The 20704-nt window shown below is 38.9% G+C and overlaps 2 protein-coding genes across 6 annotated transcripts in view; both read left to right on the top strand.

Moving 5' to 3' along the window:
* LOC127997567 (neurogenic locus notch homolog protein 1) overlaps nt 1-12084 on the top strand; it is a 44328-nt gene extending 32244 nt beyond the window's left edge. Inside the window, exons 20-34 of the mRNA XM_052592035.1 lie at nt 54-207; nt 328-512; nt 710-842; nt 1596-1853; nt 1962-2074; nt 3189-3760; nt 4446-4880; nt 4959-5107; nt 6008-6221; nt 6440-6530; nt 6689-6851; nt 8353-8651; nt 8780-8927; nt 9289-9386; nt 9514-12084. Of these exons, the coding sequence (XP_052447995.1) occupies nt 54-207; nt 328-512; nt 710-842; nt 1596-1853; nt 1962-2074; nt 3189-3760; nt 4446-4880; nt 4959-5107; nt 6008-6221; nt 6440-6530; nt 6689-6851; nt 8353-8651; nt 8780-8927; nt 9289-9386; nt 9514-10821 (4320 nt within the window). The 3' untranslated portion in view covers nt 10822-12084. The remainder of the gene's footprint in view (nt 1-53; nt 208-327; nt 513-709; nt 843-1595; nt 1854-1961; nt 2075-3188; nt 3761-4445; nt 4881-4958; nt 5108-6007; nt 6222-6439; nt 6531-6688; nt 6852-8352; nt 8652-8779; nt 8928-9288; nt 9387-9513) is intronic.
* A 5894-nt stretch (nt 12085-17978) lies between these two features.
* LOC127997435 (calmodulin-regulated spectrin-associated protein 1-B) overlaps nt 17979-20704 on the top strand; it is a 36140-nt gene continuing 33414 nt past the window's right edge. For 3 of the 5 annotated variants that reach the window (XM_052592027.1, XM_052592023.1, XM_052592026.1), the window contains exons 1-2: nt 18170-18322; nt 18709-18873. In XM_052592027.1, coding sequence (XP_052447987.1) covers nt 18301-18322; nt 18709-18873 — 187 coding nt within the window. In that variant the 5' untranslated portion in view covers nt 18170-18300. Of the gene's footprint in view, nt 18126-18169; nt 18323-18708; nt 18874-20704 lie in introns of those variants that run through there. The other 2 variants (XM_052592025.1, XM_052592028.1) reach the window with 2 other exon arrangements.

Genomic DNA, 20704 nt, shown 5'->3' with positions numbered 1-20704 from the left:
GAACTCTTAGATGCACAGGTTTAGTGAGCAGTGGATAAATTCTTGTCTTGCAGGAGCTGGTGAACTGGTGTAAGCCGTCTCCCTGTAAGAACGGAGGTATCTGCAGACAGAGCGGCACTAGGTACAGCTGCCAGTGTCAGACAGGCTGGACTGGTTTATACTGTGACGTCCCCAGCGTTTCCTGTGAGGTGGCCGCCAAACAGCAAGGTAGGTTTGTTTGTTTGTATGTAATGTGACTAAAATATGTTAGCAGATCACCACACATTTCTGCTGGGGCTCTTCAATGTTTCACAAATCTGCTGTGGTGTTTGCTTCTTCCACTTTTAGGTGTAGAGGTGGCCCGGCTGTGTCGTAACTCTGGCCAGTGTCTGGACGCTGGAAACACACACTATTGTCACTGTCAGGCTGGATACACAGGCAGCTACTGTGAGGAGCAAGTGGATGAATGCATTCCCAATCCTTGCCAGAATGGAGCAACCTGCACTGACTACCTGGGCGGCTATTCCTGTGGAGTAAGTAAAGCAAATCTGGTGCTTAGGGACAGAAGTGACTGTAGAAGAAGACACTTAGGTTTATACCAGATAAATCTCCCTTCTTTGTAAAAGAATTGCTTGTTTGGCAAATAAGGAAGAAACTGCCAAGTAAACAGAAACAGGCTTGCTTTATGTTTGGCATTAATTGGCCTCACTCTTTCTCTCGTTTCATGAAGTGCGTGCCAGGTTATCATGGAGTGAACTGCTCTGATGAGATCAATGAGTGTCTGTCTCAGCCCTGCCAGAATGGAGGCACATGCATCGACCTGATCAATACCTACAAATGCTCCTGTCCCCGGGGAACACAAGGTCAGCTATCACTTCCTCCTCTGGTTTGCTCTTTTTGCCCATTCCACGCTTCATTAATTAGGTCTTAACTGTTATCACCGGGCTTAGACCTTTCTCGCTGATGGATGTAGGCATGCTTAATTACATCTCATAGATGGACTTATTTTATAAATTGGACAGAAACGTTCAAACAGTTTTTTATATTACCCAATTTTATTAAAGTTAACATTCCTTTGTCTATGTCTTTGTCTGTAGCGCTATGATTTTAAGGCATCATAGGCATGCTTCTGTTGAGCTTAAATCATTTTATTTTTCCCCCATGTAATTCATCAGGAATAATCTAAATTTAATCTAACAGAAATGTTTATGTTTGCTCTGTATTTTTATGTTTAGAGTATCTCTACGCTATTAAACACGAAAAAAAAAATCATGTTAAAATATTGCATCCTGGACATGCCACAACAAAAGCATGTATCATTAACAGACTCAAAGCTCTTATTAAGTTCAGGTTTCTAATGTTATTGTAAACAATGGAGAAAAATGAATGGGGATTTTAATTTTACAGTAACCCAACTGTTGCACTCCATTTTATTCAAGTCATGTTTCTTCAGTCCATATCAGTCAGTAATGACTATTATGCTGCCTTAGAGGACAACTGTCTAAGTAGGCAGTATTCTAGCAAGGCAGTTCACTAGGTTTTGGACAGAGCCTATTTGTACCTCTCTGCAGTAAGGGTAGCTTTTATAAGACCTTTTCTCTCCGCTTCTCTCTCAGGGGTGCACTGTGAAATCAACATTGACGACTGCACACCCTTCACCGACCCCATCACCCAAGAACCCAAATGCTTTAACCAGGGCCGCTGTGTGGACCGTGTGGGCGGGTACCACTGCATCTGCCCGGCCGGATATGTGGGGGAACGCTGCGAGGGTGATGTCAATGAGTGCTTGTCCAACCCTTGTGACCCCCGTGGCACGCACAGCTGCATCCAGCTGAAGAACAACTACCGCTGCGATTGTCGCACAGGATACACAGGTACAGCACAGGCTACTGTGCACCATTCTGCTTTGATTTCCAGAGTAATGTTACATTCGGATCATGTTGTCAGATGAGTAATAATAACCTTTTTGTGTGTCCCTACAGGTCAGCACTGTGACAAAGTGTTTGATGGCTGTAAGGGCAAACCTTGCCGTAATGGAGGCACCTGCGCTGTGGCTAGTAACACTCCTCACGGCTTCATCTGCAAATGTCCACCGGTTAGTCATATTCTCTGATACATATAGCTATGGTTTTCTGAACCTGCTTTGTATAGTTTTTCAGTCCTGTTTTGCAATACCTCTTCTGTGTTATTTCATCTCCATCACATACCGTATTTTCCAGACTATAAGTCACATTTTTTTTTCATAGTTTGGCTGGTCCTGCGACTTATAGTCAGGTGCGACTTATTTATCAAAATTAATTTGACATGAACCGAGAGAAATGAATTAAGAGACATGAACCAAGAGAAAACATTACCATCTACAGCCGCGAGAGGGCGCTCTATACTGCTCAGTGCTCCTGTAGTCTACACAGAAGACATAGAGCGCCCTCTCACGGCTGGAGATGGTAATGTTTTCTTTTGGTTCTTGGTTCTAAATAAATGCGAATTATAGTCCAGTGCGACTTGTATATGTTTTTTTCCTCATCATGACGTATTTTTGGACTGATGCGACTTATACTCAGGTGCGACTTATAGTCCGAAAAATACGGTAGATTATGAACTAATCAGGCAGGCTCTATACAGCATTTATAGACGTGGTAAATAAATAAATAAGTAAATTAGAATTTCTAAAATTATTTCTCCTTAGCCTTTCCATTTCAGTCACAGGGCCACAAATATTCTATATAATTACATATTTCTGTTAAATGTCTAAATAAATTATTGTATATAATTTTCTATTATTGTCTTCATGCTAATGTTAAAATAATACTTTAATTCAGCAAGGATGCATCAACAAGTCTATAAAACAATTTATTGTGGATCCCACAAAAATATAAAGAATCTAAATGTTTTCAACATTGATTATAATAATAATAATAATAATAATACTAATAATGTGTTTCTTTAGCACCAAATCAGTATATTAGAATGATTTCTGAAGGATCATGTGACACTGAAGACTGGATTAATGACTACTGAATTTTTAGCTTTGCCATTCAATAAATAAAATACATTTTAAAATATATTAAATATGAAAACATTTATTTTAAATTATAAATAATTTTTTTTTACTGTATTTTTGAACAAATGAATGCTTTACCTATAGATTTGCTAAAAATGTCAGTAAACTGCAATGTATACATTTTACCCCTTGTGTATGTCTCATGTAGGGTTTTACAGGCTCAACTTGTGAGTATAATGCTCATGCCTGTGGTAGTCTCCATTGTAAAAATGGCGGTACATGCATTTCTGGTCACAAGAGCCCCAAATGCCTGTGCACCCCTGCCTTCACTGGTCCTGAGTGCCAGTATCCCACTGATGGTCACTGCACATCTAATCCATGCTACAATGGAGGCACGTGCGAGTATCTCTCAGAAGCCCCATACTACCACTGCATCTGTCCTACCAGCTTCAATGGCCTCTTCTGCCACATCCTGGACTACAGCTTCCAAGGTGGCCCTGCTCGAGACATCACACCAACTACAGAAGTGACAGTGAGATGCGAGATAGCAGAGTGTGAATACAAGAAAGGCAATAAGATTTGTGACAGCACATGCAATAATTATGCCTGTGACTGGGATGGAGGAGACTGCTCTCTGAACTTCAATGCTCCATGGCAGAACTGTTCGGCCGCGCTGCAGTGCTGGCGCTATTTTAATAACGGGAAGTGTGATGAACAGTGTCACAATGCTGGGTGCCTCTATGACGGATTTGACTGCCAGAGACTGGAGGGCCAGTGCAAGTGAGTGCTATTTGAGAATTTCATTCAAGTTAAATATTTTGTAATCATAGCTAAGAGTTTGAAGCTAAAATGACCATCCTTAAGAGAAATTCTCATGGAGTTTTTATCGGAAATCAAAACATTTTAACTCCCAGACAATTTCTCTTCAGCAGGTCTGAAATTTTTTCTAGTAAAGCTCAGCTCTTAAGTGAATGAAAAGTAAGATTATCTTTTAGCTAACTGCACATAATGGACACACAATGGATGTGTTTATGCACCTTGTCCTTAATTTACAGTGGGGTAGTTTCAGAACATGGTACCTTGTGTACGATGGTTTACAAACTCTAATCATTTTATCCCAGATGGTCTAACACAGGAGTGTCCAACTCGGTCCTGGAGGGCCAGTGTCCTGCATAGTTTAGCTCCAACTTGCCTTAACACACCTGCCTGGAAGTTTCTAGTATGCCTAGTAAGAGCTTTATTAGCTGGTTCAGGTGTGTTGGATTAGGGTTGGAGCTAAACTCTGCGGGACAACGGCCCTTCAGGACCAAGATTGGACACCCCTGGACAAACAGATAAAAACCTGGTCCACAAGCATGTAGTCCACCATCTTAAGCCATCTAGACACCTTGTAAAACTAGAAGCTTTTTAGCTCTGTTAATCCAGATTGAATGCGATTTCTAAACTCTGCTTTCCTCTCTCCTAGTCCACTTTACGACCAGTATTGCAAAGACCACTATGCAGATGGCCACTGTGACCAGGGCTGCAATAATGCTGAGTGTGAGTGGGACGGGCTGGACTGTGCCAGCAACATACCCGAGAAGTTAGCTGCTGGACTTCTGGTTGTGGTGGTCCACGTTTTGCCTGACCAGCTCCGAAACAACTCCTTTGGATTTCTGCGGGAGCTCAGCCGAGTGCTCCACACCAACGTCGTTTTCCGGCGCGACGGCAAGGGAGAGGAAATGATCTACCCATATTACGGCAATGAGCAGGAGCTGAGAAAGCACAACATCAAACGATCACTAGACGGCTGGAGCAATGCTTCTAGGAATGTCTTGAGCTCCGAAAAAAACAGCATTGACAATATAGTGGCGGAAGGAGGAAGAAAACGCAGAGAACTGGACGAGATGCAGATCAAAGGGTATGTAGGTGAAAGTTGAGCCTGCGTATGCTTTAAAAAGACGTTTGAATGAAAATAATGCTTTTGGTTTTCTTTCAGCTCGGTGGTCTATTTGGAGATCGACAACCGCCAATGCTACCAACAAACCTCGGAGTGCTTCCAGAGTGCAAATGATGTGGCGGCTTTCCTCGGAGCCCTGGCTTCCAGCGGCAGTCTGAATATGCCTTACGTAATCGAGGCCGTCACAAGTGAGTGTTTGGCACGAGCATTGCCGTGTGCCTCACGTCTTCCCATAATGCCCTTAATCAAGACTAGGCCTCCTATCTTACTCAATGTATTCAGCAACACCACCCCCCCAACAAACCTTTAACCCCGCCAACTCCTACTGCGGATTACAGGGATCACTTTGAAGTTTGTGCGTTTCTTCCTTATAACAATGAAGCAAATGTTCTTTGTGCATTAGACAGACTAAACAATCAATGCAGCAGTCTGAGGGCAGATCTGCTGGCTCCAGGCACTAAAAATAGTTAATTGATGCAAATCATGTCAACTCATTTGGCCCAACAAGGCACTCTCACATACATGCATATAGCCCATTCATGGTTTGAATCTAAAATGATGGGGGCTTCTGCAATCTTAACCTTGTTGAACGTACCAGGACTTAATGCATCTCCAAGGGTTTAGGTGAGCAGAGTTTATCATTTCAAAATCGTTAGTGGAGAGAGCATGAAAAAAAGAGAGGAGAAAAATTGATCGGGAGTGTGCTAGAAGTTGGGAGTCTTTGTTATCTCGAAAATCCTAATAAATCCTTCGTCTTTACAGCTTAAAGTGTGCGCGGTAATTTGAAGTTCATTAATCCCTCCCTTTTTTTCCCTTAAAGAAGAACTGGTAAAGTTGTCTCCTGGTACCCTGGGCTGAGAAAGGGGAGAGGAGGTGTTCTTTCTTTTCTCTTTTTTTCTGTCCTCCTCCTTTTCTTATTTGCCAGCTCCTTTTTGATGAGGAGCGGTTAGCAATTCTGATTACTACGAACGCGTGCCTCGCTCTAGTTTGTCCGCGCATCTCAAGCAATTTGTTCCTCATCGCTGGATGAGGAACATATTCTTGTACTTTCTGTGGGTTTGAAATGTCATTGGTGCTTCCTGTGGCAGGTAAGATCGATGGACCACCGGCCATAGAGCTCTATCCGGTCTACGTGGTTCTGGCAGGACTGGCGCTGCTGGCCTTTGTCGCTGTGGGAATGGTCGCCTCCCGTAAACGCCGCCGCGAACACGGTCACCTCTGGTTTCCGGAGGGTTTCAAGACCAGCGAGCCCAGCAAGAAGAAGAGGAGGGAACCGGTCGGCGAAGACTCCGTCGGTCTGAGGTCAGTCACGCTATCTTTGGGTGTCGGGTTTGAAGGGACAAACGTTTCGATTTGAATCTGTTGAGTGTATTTTAATTAAAGCCTTAGGAAGTAGGTAAAGGTTGATCATCAGTGATGGCTTTTGGTGTTGGAGAACAGTCTTTAAAGTAGCTTTTTTTAGCTGGGTGCTAAAAAAAATTATTTGGCATGTCTAATGGGTAATTTTTTTTTTTAAACAGGCCACTTAAGAACTGCTCAGACATTTCATTAATGGATGACAACCAGAATGAATGGGGAGAAGACGAACCATCAGACACTAAACGCTTCAGGGTGAGCAGATCAACACATTTCCCAATGACAAGAAAAACAGTGATCATTATCATAAAATTCACATAGAAGCGTCTTACAATTAGTATTCATGCATTAAGACATAAAATAAACTAAAATGTTTGTTTTCAATTTGTTAATGTCTCATTCTCTTTTTTTAGTCAGAAGAGCAGGCGATGCTTGATTTAGACGATCAGCCAGATCACCGGCGGTGGACGCAGCAGCACTTGGACGCAGCCGATCTACGCATCCCATCCATCGCTCCCACACCCCCTCAGGGCGAGTTAGAGAACGACTGCATGGATGTCAATGCCCGAGGACCAGGTTAGGCATCCTTGTATCAATTTTTTGTGGTAGTAGTTTTGTTAATGGCTACTGATGATTTTTTAAATTACAATAAAATATACTAATTTAATATATTTCAAAGTTGTAATTATAATAAAACGTTATTCATTAAAATATTGATTGCATTTTTTTATTATATTTATAATTATATAATTTAGATTAAAATATAAATGTAAATGTATAGCTTTATTATATTTCCTTTAATATATATATATATATATATATATATATATATATATATATATATATATATATATATATATATATACAGTATATGTATACACACATCTTATATAAAAATGTGGCATCATTGACCATTTAATTATTAGGTAGAAAAGTAGTAAATTTTGGCTGATGTTAATTTTGCTTTATCTACGCAGGGAAATCATTTAATTACTCTAGTTAACAGACATAAGGAGATATTCATTCTGTTTTTTTTTTTTATTTTTTTATTTTATGAGACCTCAGCCAGCGTAAAGGCATTCTTTACTTATGGATTACACATGTTCTCTGGTTTACACGCAGTGTGTGTGTGTGTGTGTGTGCGCGCACTGTCGAGTGCTAGGACGAGGAACTGAATTGAGCTTTAAGTAGGAGTTAATGCTCAGGGCCCTGTGGGGAAAAGAATCCACTTCAAAGGCTCTGACTGAAAGCTGCAAACCCTGGGGACTGAGCACATTCTTTACCAGTCTTAATGATTCATCCTATGATATCATTCTGCTTATATGTTTTGTTAATTAAAACTCTTTATGATATACTCATCCTCTTTTTTCTAGAAACACCAATATACCCCTGACAACACTTTAAGATTGTCAAAGGCTACATTCTTTTGCTATCTCTTTGCAAGCTGTTTTTTCTTTTTTTTCTCTTTGTGTGGATTGATGTTTTAAAATCGACCAAATCGGGACTGATCTGGGAATAGCTATTCTTTTGAAGCCGAGAAGCCCCTGTCGAAGTCAGCAAAGAAAGCAGCTCCTCAGAGGTGATAATACTCTGTTTTACCAGCAGTTGAAATTTCAAAGCGTGGCCAGCGTCCCTGAGATTTACCAAACCTCCATGCTTGATTACAATCCGTTAGCGAAGCGATCTGGGGCGATTCAGAAAGGCAGCGTGTCAAATCCAACTTCGATTTGTTTGTTTCTCAGGCCTTACTTTGGTCCATCACTTTGAGGAAAGGAAAAATGTTGCTCTTTCAACTAACTTTCATTTGTCTCAGGGTTTTCTCTTCAAATTGTGTCGCAGAAATAATGATGGAAACCTGAAATATGGGAAAAAAGTTGTTGGTTTTTATATATCTATATATATATATATATATATATATATATATATATATATATATATATATATAGATATATAAATTACAATTAATTCTGAATGGTCATGAAGGAATTTAGAATTTGAACAATTAATGTCTCCTTAGCATAAAACTTCTGCTACATAAATTTAAACATCACATCTTCCCTCTCTTTTTTCTTTCTAGATGGCTTTACTCCACTGATGATTGCATCCTGTAGTGGAGGAGGACTAGAAACAGGAAACAGCGAGGAAGAGGAGGATGCTTCGGCCAACGTCATCAATGACTTCATCTACCAAGGAGCCAACCTTCACAACCAGACGGACCGTACAGGTGAGACAGCCCTACACCTGGCTGCCCGCTATGCCCGCTCAGATGCTGCAAAAAGGCTCCTGGAGGCCAGTGCAGATGCCAACATCCAGGACAATATGGGACGGACTCCATTACATGCTGCTGTGGCTGCAGATGCACAAGGGGTCTTCCAGGTATGTGAGCCACAATTGCATTAGAGAATACAGAGTAATATGTAGGAGGCTTAATATCGTGCATTTCCACCAATCGATGCATCTTTATCTTGGTTTTCTGAAACATGTTAACTTTTATCCTTGTTCAGATTTTGATACGGAACCGTGCCACAGACCTGGACGCCCGCATGCATGATGGCACCACACCTCTGATACTGGCAGCAAGACTTGCAGTCGAGGGCATGGTGGAGGAACTCATCAACTGCCATGCGGATGTCAATGCCACGGATGATTCTGGTATGACTAATACACTGCCATATTTCCTTGAATCACTTGAAAGCAGCATACACTACCAGTCAAATGTTTCTCATTATGGAAATTCGGCTTAGTCATCACAGGAGTAAATTATATTTCAGAATATATTAAAATAGAAGACTATTATTCAAAAATGTGGAAAATAGTAAGAATGTAGAATGTAGTAAGAATGAGTATATTTGTCCAAACATTTCACTGCTAATATATAATATGGTGATATTTTTTCTGTTAATGTATACTGGATACATTTTTAGACTTGTTACTGTTTTATCACTATTAAATGTATTATTATATATTGCTGTTGTTTTTTGAATGTAATGGAGTGTTTCTGTTTGTGATACAGGTAAATCTGCACTTCACTGGGCAGCAGCTGTGAACAACGTAGATGCAGCGATGGTATTGCTTAAGAATGGGGCAAATAAAGATATGCAGAACAATAAGGTAAGCAGCACTTGACTAGTTTGTATAACAAATAATGCCATGATATCTTAGACATAACGCACCTCACATAATATTTACATTAACATAGTACAAACACCTTTGGCTTACCAACTGTTTTGCTATTCAGGAGGAGACTCCTCTGTACTTGGCGGCTAGAGAAGGAAGTTACGAGACTGCTAAAGTTCTTCTCGAGCATTTCGTTAATCGGGAGATCACAGACCATATGGATCAGCTCCCGCGGGATATCGCTCAGGACCGAATGCATCACGACATCGTGCGGCTCATCGACGAATACAACCTGGTCCGTAGCCCTCCCATGCACAGCGCCCCCCTATGCACCACCCTCTCCCCGCCTCTCTGCTCCCCCAATGCCTTCATGGGTAGCATGAAGCCCTCTGTACAAAGTAAAAAACCCCGCAAGCCAAGCACAAAAGGCATCGGTTGCAAGGACGGTAAAGATATGAAAGCCAAAAAGAAGAAGGCACAGGATGGAAAGGGAAACTTACAAGACAGCTCAGCCGTGCTCTCGCCGGTCGATTCCTTGGAGTCACCTCACGGGTACATATCTGACGTCGCCTCCCCACCCCTGATGACATCACCCTTCCAGCAGTCACCCTCCATGTCCCTTAATCACTTACAGGGTATCTCAGACGCCCACATGGGCGTCAACCACCTGGGAATGGGCAACAAGCAAGAACTGGCCCATATACAGTTTGATCCGTTACCCCCACATCTCACCCATCTTCCAGTGGCCGGATCTAACGGCTCTAACATTATGAATGGCCAGTGCGAATGGCTCGGGCGGATGCACAGTAGCATGAGTCCTCAAAATCAATTCGGAGCCATGAGGAACGCCTCAGGTCAGGCCAACCTTCACCAGTCCGGCCTGATGACGTCTCTTCACAACAGCCGTCCCGCCACGCTGTCTCAGATGATGAACTATCAGAGCCTGCAGAACGCTCACCTCACCACACAGTCGCATCTAATGATGCAGCAGAACATGCAACAGAGACCGCATCAGACGAACATCCAGCTGCAGCACCAGAGCTCCAATCCACCCAGCGGCATGAGTCAAAACTTGCTCTGTGGCGAACTGGGTGGACCAGAGCTCCAGCAGAGCACGGGGAACGGCATGGCCATCCACACCATCATCCCCCAGGAGACCCAGCTGCTGAACCCATCCTCTCTGGGCCCCAGCATGGCTGGAACGCAGTTCCTGACACCACCTTCCCAGCACAGTTACTCAGCCCCAATGGACACCAACACCCCCAGCCACCAACTCCAAGGGCCTGACCACCCATTCCTCACGCCATCTCCGGGTTCACCGGACCAGTGGTCCAGCTCATCTCCTCATTCCAACATGTCTGACTGGTCAGAGGGCATTTCCAGCCCACCCACTAGCATGCATTCGCAAATCGGACAGCAGTTCAAGTAAAAAAACCTGCTTACTGAAGGTCTTTTTTATGCTCTTGTACCAACCATATATTTTTTTTATTTATTGGTATTTTGTTATTTATACTTTTTTCACCATATAATTGGAAATTTGGGCAAAAGAAATTATCTTAAAAGTAATGCTATTGACCGCAATACACCGTACTCAAATGTACACACTGGGTATTTATTGGTCTTATTTCAGCTGATCTGCCTTTTCATTTTTGTTTGATTAATTATACCGAATTTTGTATAAATTTGTAAAAACGCAAAGTTCTTGTACGGGCATTTTAGCGAGCATGTTTTTCTACAACAAACTTCAGTGTTAAAGTAGATTTATGTTGTTTAATTAAAACAAGCTGCTTTTCCGTTATTAGAAGAAAAATGATTGAATTCGTTTAATGTATTTTCTTAAATCTGTTATGGTTAAGTTCTCATCATTTTTTATTTGTTTTGTTTTTTTGCTTCACAATGTATACTACAAACAAGTAGTGGTTTCATAATTGAACATTTGTATAGTTCAAAGAGATTTGCTTTCTTTCTCTCTTTTTTGTACATTAAATTCCTGCGAAAGCAGATTTCTAAACGTACACTGTAAGTGTGGATGTAAAAACGAGGATCTGAGCTACTTAAAAGAAATGATATTGACTTGTATGAAACAGGTGCCAATGTCGAGTTCTCTGTAACTTTTTCCTCCAATTTTGTCGAACTGGTCACGTGGCCAAAAGTGTCTGGGGTTTTATGGAGGTGTTTCAAATTGAACTTCTCTTTGCTGTACTTCAGTTTTATATCTTCGTTTGAGCCTATGGCTAATGTAAATAGATATATTGTATGCGTTTGTCATGTAAACAGGATTTTGTTTCAGAAATCTTAAGTGTGCCATGGAAGGTTTAAATATTTTAATGCAACGTAGTTATGTTTTCTATCATATGCAGAATGCATTTTTTTCTCAGTATCACTGAGGTAGAGACTATAAGAAATCTATACACACAAATGACTAGAGAATATGACACACAGAATAACATAACAACTTATAGATTTATTACTACTTCTTGACCACCAATAGTTTCCCACAAAATAAGTTAAAATGTCCCATAAAGGGATAAGGTGGTGTCATATATCCTCTTTAAGCCATCAGTACTTCCAAGTGCATCAGATTTAAAAATATCTGCACATGTGTAGTTTACATGCAGAATATTTTGTCAGTTCTACTGTCTGTACAAGTTTCACTGATTAACAAAATATACCAATGTGTATTGAAATGTAATTCTCCGTTGTATTTCTCAGTCTGCTCTAACACTTTCTTTATGACCTGTCTAGCTTATTTACCAAAAGCATTTCTTACAAACTTTAGCTGAAGTAATATCAAAGCAACTAAAAACAGATATAATGATGAAACATTAAAATTGTTTGCTTTTGCCCCTTCACGCAATACCAAGCGGGGTTTGAATATCAAAGAAAAAGTATGCATTTTTTCATTTTATTATATAATGAAATTATTAACGGTATGAGCTAAATTTACATAAACATATCAGAGGCTGCTAATCTTTTTTGTTGCATTATCCTGCAGCGCCATCTGCTGAAAATCTAATGACTATCAACAGCGCCCTCTGCTGCTGAGAGGACAAACGCGTGTAAAGCTGTAAACTCACTGTTCACTTGAACTAAAGGACAAACGTCCACTTTGGTATTATGAGTACCACATTAGGTACTCATTTTGAGAAGCTCAACCATAAATCTTTTGTTCTGGGCCCCACAACAAAATTCTTTGTTAAAACCGATAAAGGATCACACAGACCCTGAAATCGATGGGCTTGTTAAAGGACAAGACTTTATAGATATTTATAGTAATTTGTTCACTCTTTTTGTTTTGTAGGAAACTATTATTTATTCATTTATTCCCATCTATTATGACACTTACAACCTCTAATATGAAAATGGAATTAGTACTAGCATTGTCTATACACATCAAAGTGCAGCTTACTCTTAAAGGGTTAGTTCACCCAAAAATCAAAATTATTCATTAATAACTAACCCTCATGTTGTTCCAAACACGTGAGACCTCCATTCATCTTTTGAACACAGTTTAAGATATTTTAGATTTAGTCTGAAAGCTCTCAGTCCCTCCATTGAAACTGTGTGTACGGTATACTGTCCATGTCCAGAAAGGTAAGAAAAACATCATCAAAGTAGTCCATGTTACATCAGAGGGTCAGTTGGAATTTGCTGAAGCATCGAAAATACATGTTGGTCCAAAAATAGCAAAAACTATCTGTTGGACCAAGATTTATTTTGTTTTATACCATGATGACCCTAAACTTTTGCAGAGTAGTCTATTACTGTATTTTAATTTGTGCTCTATCTGCCATAGCGTCTTGTGTTTGCTGCTCACTACAGGTCTGCAAATACACCTCATTAAATGTCTTAATGATTAAGTCATCGAGTCATTTAGTCATTTATTTGATTTGTTCATGGCTGATTCATTCAGAAGTTAAGTGAATGGTTCATTGAATCATTAGGCTTGTTCGATTTAAGGCGGGTCATCACCATCAGACCGATTGGTGTGTGACATCAAAGTACCGCGAGAGTTTTTGTATTAATACAAAAATTTAGACTGCATCATTTAAATCAAACCAGCTTACATCACAATCAACACACCTCTGCATCTGTCAAAGTATGTCTTCACATTAATAAAAAACTGTAAGTCAAAGGCAGTGATTTGTAGTGCCTCTAAGACTCAGAGCAGGGCAGTGCAGGGAGGTGAATGACTCTTAAATGAAAGTCTTTTCAAGATGAATAAGTGTTAAGGTGTGACTGCCTCAGAGAAGGCAAGGGATGCGTCTATTCAAAAATTTGGATGAGAAAATAATCAATATTACAAAAATAAAACAGCACAGATATTACTAAATGTGATATTAAAGGCTAAAAGTCACTTGTTTTTGTGAAGTAACACTGTCCAACAGCGACACCCGCAGGTAAAGTTACAGAGGAGGCTTGACCCCCTACGACATTCTACAGAGACCCTAAAGTGTTCCAATACTTTTCTGGAGGCTCACTGAGATGAATGAGGGAAAGTCATAGGCAATGCCTCCGTCACGCTATAATTGGATATGATCGGTTGAGGTTAGATGTGACTGGTTCGTGTGATTACCCAACTAACAATTTTTGGTTCCCAGAACGTTCCGAGAATGTTAGTTTTTGGTTCCCAAAACATAATTTTTTATGGTTTGTTTTTGGTTTGGCAGGAAAGTTTTCTTAATGTTCCCATAACATTATTTTAACGTTAGATTAATTTTCCCAAAATGTTAGTTTTTGGTTCCCAGAACATTATTCTAATGTTAATCTAACGTTCCTGTAACGTTAGTTTTATGTTTCCAGAATGTTATTATAACTTTCCGCTAGCCTCTTTACCCCGATATGATCACCCCGCTGTATGTCAGAAATCATCCAGAATACTCCCAGTATAGTATAAGCGGCATGGAAATTATCTGTATGGACACCTAATCAGTATTATAAAAACCATAGGGTTAGGATAGGTGTATTGAGGGCTTTATTGTCCCAATAGGATGGCATCCATTTATTAATTTGAATTAATTACAAATAATAATTAAAAATTTAAATTTAAATTTACACTCAATATGTTATAGTAATAATAAGTTGCATAATGTTTTACAATGTACTACAATACTGACGTGCAGATAATTGCCATTATTTGCAATAAGTAGCAAAATTTTAACAGTGTAAATATAAAAGTTATTTGCACTTAGTGTAAATACCCTATCACTAAAAGATGGTGCTGTTTGCACTTATGTACATAGCCTCTATCTTATATACACTTCTATAATAGCCCCCTTATTATAGAATTGTGCTATAATAACCCCTATAAATACAACTAATTATATACACTATTAACACCCTATAAATACAACTAATTATATACACTACTATTTACACTTTAAAGGAGACAGAAATGCAGATGTTTGTGAAAGATGTTTTCTCTGTTTTGGAGGGATGCTCAGTTTTAAAATACCCTATTTATTGCATCAAAGTTTATTAATACTTTACTATATTTATTGGGTGGATAATTTTATCAGTTGTTTATTATCCATGCAACCATACTGCTTTTATAGTTTTTATTTATAACCATTATATAGCTCATAACATTGTCTAGTGCTCTTATGAATATTTATAGCATGATTTGTGAATGTTTAACTACTATACTGAATGACAAAATGAACAATAAATATATTACTGTGTTTATTAATCTTTGTTAAAGCTGCGGTAGGTAACTTTTGACGCTCTAGCGGATAATAAACAGAACTGCTTGCGTCTTGCGGAAGAACATCGTAGCCGGAACTACTTCTCTCTGTTTATGTCTATGAAGAATCACAAAGGTACTGGGTTACTCCGCCGCGGTACCCCCGAAGCAATCTTAAATAGTCTGAATATAAACACTTATTATAGGTGCACCCTAGTGATTCAGGACGAGCTAAAAACACGGTTTGGAAAATGGATTCATGGTATACTCGCTTATTATATACATTTTTCTACATTTTGAACAAACAAAGTTACGGACCGCAGCTCTGATTGGTTGCTTCTTAACGGGAGCGATGCATTTCTGCAAATGGCAATAGGACCACTGGGAGGAGCCAGAGGAGCTTGATTTTTTTCACAGATTATCTGTCTCATATTCTACTGTCAGGAGATAATGACAGGTTTAACAAATATGTAAAAAATACATTTTTACAAAAGTTACCTACTGCAGCTTTGATGTTATTAAATGAAAAAACAGTCATTCATTGTTAGTTCATTCTAATTCACAGTGCAATAACTTTTATTTGAATAATCCATTAGTAAATGTTGAAATTAACATTAACTAAGATTAATAAATGCTGTAGGATTGTTCTTGCTTAGTTCATGTTAACCAAAATAGGTAACTTACAATGGACCTTATTATAAAGTGTTACCGTTATTTTTATGTTCTGGGAACGCTGTTTTATGGTTGCAAAAAAAACTAAAAATAACCATAAGGGAACATTCTATATAAGTTATTTTTAGGTTACATAGAAATAACCACCATGCAATGTTCTGGGAAGATTATTTTACAGTTACAAAAATTATAACATAAAAAGAATGATCCCCTAACATTAGTATTTGCCCCCCAAATACTAATTGTTCAAATCTGTTTATATTTGAACACAAAAGTGTATTATACTGTATGGTGTATGATTGGTAAATAATATATGGGTGAAAGACCAGACATCCTATTTTGGTGTTTAAATCCAATTACAGTGGGTATATTCTTGTTCCCATTGACAACTTTCTGGCAGAGGGCAACAGATTTTCCTCAAGAATTTGATGGTATTTTGCCCCGTCCATTTTTCCTTCTATCCTGACAAGTGCTCCAGTCTCTGCTGCAGAGAAACATCCCCAGAACAGGATATCACCACCTCCATACTGTAGGAATGCTGTTATTTGGATGGTGAGTTGTATTGGATTTCTAGCAGACATATCGTTTTGTGCTGAGGCAAAATAATTCAAATTAGTCTCATCTGCCGCAGAATCTCAGAATGTGTGTTTTGGCAAGGCTGTCATGACTGCATGTGGCTGCTTGAGGAGTGCCTTTTGACTGTGCATTGCCACTCATAGTTGATTGTTTGCTTCAGTTGCACTGCCAAGGACCAAAATGCTCCATGAAAGCTCTTTTCATACTGAGCTAATCAAAATGACTACAGCTGATCACAGTTGAAAGTCAAATGGCTTTGTGTGCCATTGACTATGTTTACATGTGCACCAATAACACAATTATTTTCAATATTTAAAGACTTAATCGCAGTAAGATATTTGACGAGCAAACCTCTTCACTCCAGTAAACATTCATGCAATTTTCATCATTCTGATTATTCGCTAAGAAGTAGCTACAGTTAATTTTTTTTAACCGTCATTATTCGCATACTCCAACTCATTTATTCTATTTTTGACATTTTTTTATCTTTCACTTGGATTAGTATATACAGGGGTGATTCTTTTCAATTTACAAGAGTGATTTTATATACACAAAAAAAGTATGTTAAATGCAAGTAAAGTGTATATTTTAATGTTTCAAATAATCTTTGGGAAAATAAAATGTTAAAATATGGATATCAGCATTATTTAAAAGTGTAGAAAAACATACTTATTCTGACATGTACTTATTGAAATAATAGAAAAACGATCATAAAAAATTTGATTATACTGTAAATGATTCAAATTGAAGGCAAATATTTGTAAATATTTAAAATGACAATTACTATAAATAAATAAAAAATAAAAATAAAAAAAGATGAAATAGGACACATTCTAATGTACAGAAAAAAGCTGTATTGTACTGTATTATTGTTTTGATCCTTGAAACCCTTTTTCATCTTTGACCTATATACAAACTGATAAAGACATAAATTCACCAGGCAGATTGATTATTTACAATAATAAATTATTAACTAGATATCACAACTTACAGACATGGCAATAAAGACTCCTAAACAACACACTGTTTTAACCTGACTGACTTCATCCATATGGCTGGAACACCCATAAACTTAACCAAAAATAATACAGCAAATAATTAAAGTGATATATTTATAAAAGATCAAGAATCAGTTCAGCTCACCGCTATAATAATTTAGAAGCATCCAAGAAGCATTCCCAGTTGTCTTTTAAAAACACAGGTAAAACAGGTGCGTGCTTTTCTCTACAAAATTCAATTCAATTCAAGTTTATTTGTATAGCGCTTTTTACGGTACAAATCATTACAAAGCAACTTTACAGAAAATTACGTTTCTACAATATTCAGTAGTAGCTTGTAAGTGTTTTGTGTGTGTGACAGGATTTTTCAGAAAAATTAATACAAGACGTAGTCAGCCAGACGATGAACATTATTAACAGCAATTATTATATGATGCAATCACACTTGTAGCAATATATATTGCAAAACATTTTATTTTTATAATATATATATATATATATATAACAAAGCACAACATGGCCTAATAACAATATCTGTCTGCATAATTCTCATTCATAACAGCACATAGTGAAAACTTCGCATTTTAAACTGTATTTACAGTCTCTGTTTGCTGCTGTTATTTTGAAGTGCGGTAATAGTGAAGTCTGTAACGCTCTCATGGGTTTGTCATTCATCCACAGACGCTCGTATCTGTTCGGACTAAACGTGGCCTCATGATTCCCGCCGGAGCCTTTTACCCTTTTCTCTCATTTCTCACCCACAGATTTGCCAGAGTGGATTGTTGATAGTTCATTATCTGGAAGGTATGTGGTGGTAAATGTGGCTGTTTTCATTAATTGCTGACAAAGGGGCTGTTGTTGAACTGCGGGTTGCTACTCCTCATCTCATTCAGCAGCATTAGCTGTTAGCTGCTGGTAACTTAAATATTTCAGTCAAAACATGCAAACCAGTTTACGGTCAGGACAGCAGCTCTGACAGATGGTTAAATCTACCTTTCCGTGTGAGTGTTTGAACATTTAATACATTATTTTGGTGTTTATTAGCTGCCTGGGCGACGGCTATGTAACGTTAGTTACTTTGCATATAACGTTAAACTAATCACAGACTAGCTTATCTTGTCAGGATCCAGACGGTCAGGTTTGTTTTGCTCAGTAGCTTTTTGTAACAAATGTACATGTTGTTTGTGTCTGGGAACTTATTATTATTACTCATTTTAGTGGACAGTGTTGGAATAAAAGCTACTCATGTGCTAGCTCGGGACGCTAAAGAGTTATTGCTTCAAAGCTCCTGACACCTCAATCCTTGACATACAGTTTATGAAACGCCGCATGCCCACAAGAGATCCGTTAAGGGTGTTTGAAAGTGATGGCACATGTGTGTTTGTAGACGGTGGTCGCAGGATGGACGCGGAGCGGGGTGCTGACAGCGCCCGCAGAAAGATGGAGGAGGCGGGCGAGGCGCTCGAGATCGTGCCGCTGGAAATGTATGATTCAGCCCGAGCCAAAATTGCGGCGAATCTGCGATGGTTGTTTGCCAAAGCCTTCGGTATCGGTGAGTTGGTTTGATTGTGTTTATGAATGAAAACAGGACCGAGGGGGAAGACACTTATGGGAGTGACTCTTTATTTCTTAACAGACTCCGTGTGAAAGACAGTTGTCTAGACAGACAGAAGATGAACCCAGTGGTATTACCAATTGATACCATCACTTTAATATGGTGGTCCTGAGCAATGATTATGGGAGTGATTATCATATTCATAGTTACTTAGGCTTTGTCGTGTTACATGTCCAAAAATGGTATTTCCATACTACTTGAACATGTACTATGACATTTATATATGTACCATGGTATGATCTTGCGATATTTTTAAGGTGTCATATGATGTTGCTAAAAAGAAAAATATTTTGTGTGTTTGGTGTAATGATGAATTTATGTGGTTTAAAAAACAGTTATTTTCCACATACTGTACATTTATTGTTTCTCCTCTATTCCCTGCCTTCTGAAACGCTTTGTTATTTTTACAAAGCTCATCGGTCTGAAAAGCGAAGTGTGCTCTGATTAGCCAGCTGTCTAGTGCGTTGTGATTGGCTGATTGTGATGCGTGTCTGGTCAGAATACCAGCATGACAAATCAATAACAATAAGACCCTTTACAAACGAGGCATTTGTTGCATCCAGTAGGTGCATAATTACAAATTATAATGACTTGTACTGTGTTTTTACGCGTTGCGTTGCATCATGCTGTGTAAACATAAAACCATGTCTGCATTTTTGATCGGAGGAACGGCAAACGGCAAAGTGCTACTTTACACCAGTGTTTCTCAATTCCAGTATTCAAGCCCCCCAGCTCTGCATATATCGCATGTCTCTCTTTATTAACACACCTAATTCAGATTATCAACTCGTTGGAAGTGAGCTATGTTTCCAATGACATGGTCCCTACACAGTGTTCATTGCCCCCTACTTCCTTCCTTTCATTCATAGATTTGCGCTGTGCAGCGTCTTCACACATGGATAAGTGTGACATCATATCTGTAAATAAATACAATTTAAACTGACGTCTCGCACACTTCAATGCACTTTGAATGGAACATATACGGTTGTTTCGAACTGGAATCATGGCGGAATATCCTGTGTACCTACGTTCGAATAGAACAAACGTCTGAAGCCATAAGAGAAACATATAAAATGTGCAGAGCAGGGGAGCGCCAAGAATGGAATTGAGAACTGCTGCTCTACACTGCACAAAACTCGCGTTTGAATCTTCTGTGGCAAATCCTTATGTAACTTATGTAAATATACTTACAGTCTGTGCCGGCATTGTAGTCTTCTCTCCCAGGATCAGGAAACAGTTCTCCATAAAATGTGCTGCGCACATCTGAATATTTGGGTTGAACTGTTTTGGAACAGTGTTGTAAACGTAACCACTGATTTCTAGTTGTGTCCTCTTTTGAAAGAACAAAGAAAGTACTTTCGCTTTCACAACGAAACAGCGTCTCCACAACATAGTGCTGACAGCAACAGCAAGAATCAAAGGTTAAACGTTCGTTCTATGTGTGATTATTTGGGTGGTGTTATGCAAATCTTCCCACATCGTGACTTAGACATGTGGGTCCATGTTTAAACAAGGCATTTTAGGGGTGTGTGGACGAGTCTTAACTTTAACAAAGAATATCACTTTGGGTTTCAGACTTTAGACTTTTTACTTCTTTATGCACCAAGAGCTTGTAACACTCCAAAGAGAAAGGAAAACTTGAAATCCCATAATATGACCCCTTTAATAAAACAATGGTACTCCATTCTACCTCACCTTACAGATAAGTGCAGAAACATTTGACTGCACTTGTATCAGATAATAATACCATGGTACTTTGATGGATTCT

This window comes from Carassius gibelio, chromosome A5, assembly GCF_023724105.1.
Source record: "Carassius gibelio isolate Cgi1373 ecotype wild population from Czech Republic chromosome A5, carGib1.2-hapl.c, whole genome shotgun sequence".
In the NCBI taxonomy this organism is placed as follows: Eukaryota; Metazoa; Chordata; class Actinopteri; order Cypriniformes; family Cyprinidae; genus Carassius; species Carassius gibelio.
Note: the sequence above shows the minus strand (reverse complement) of the source record. Positions and strands in the feature narration are given on the sequence as shown.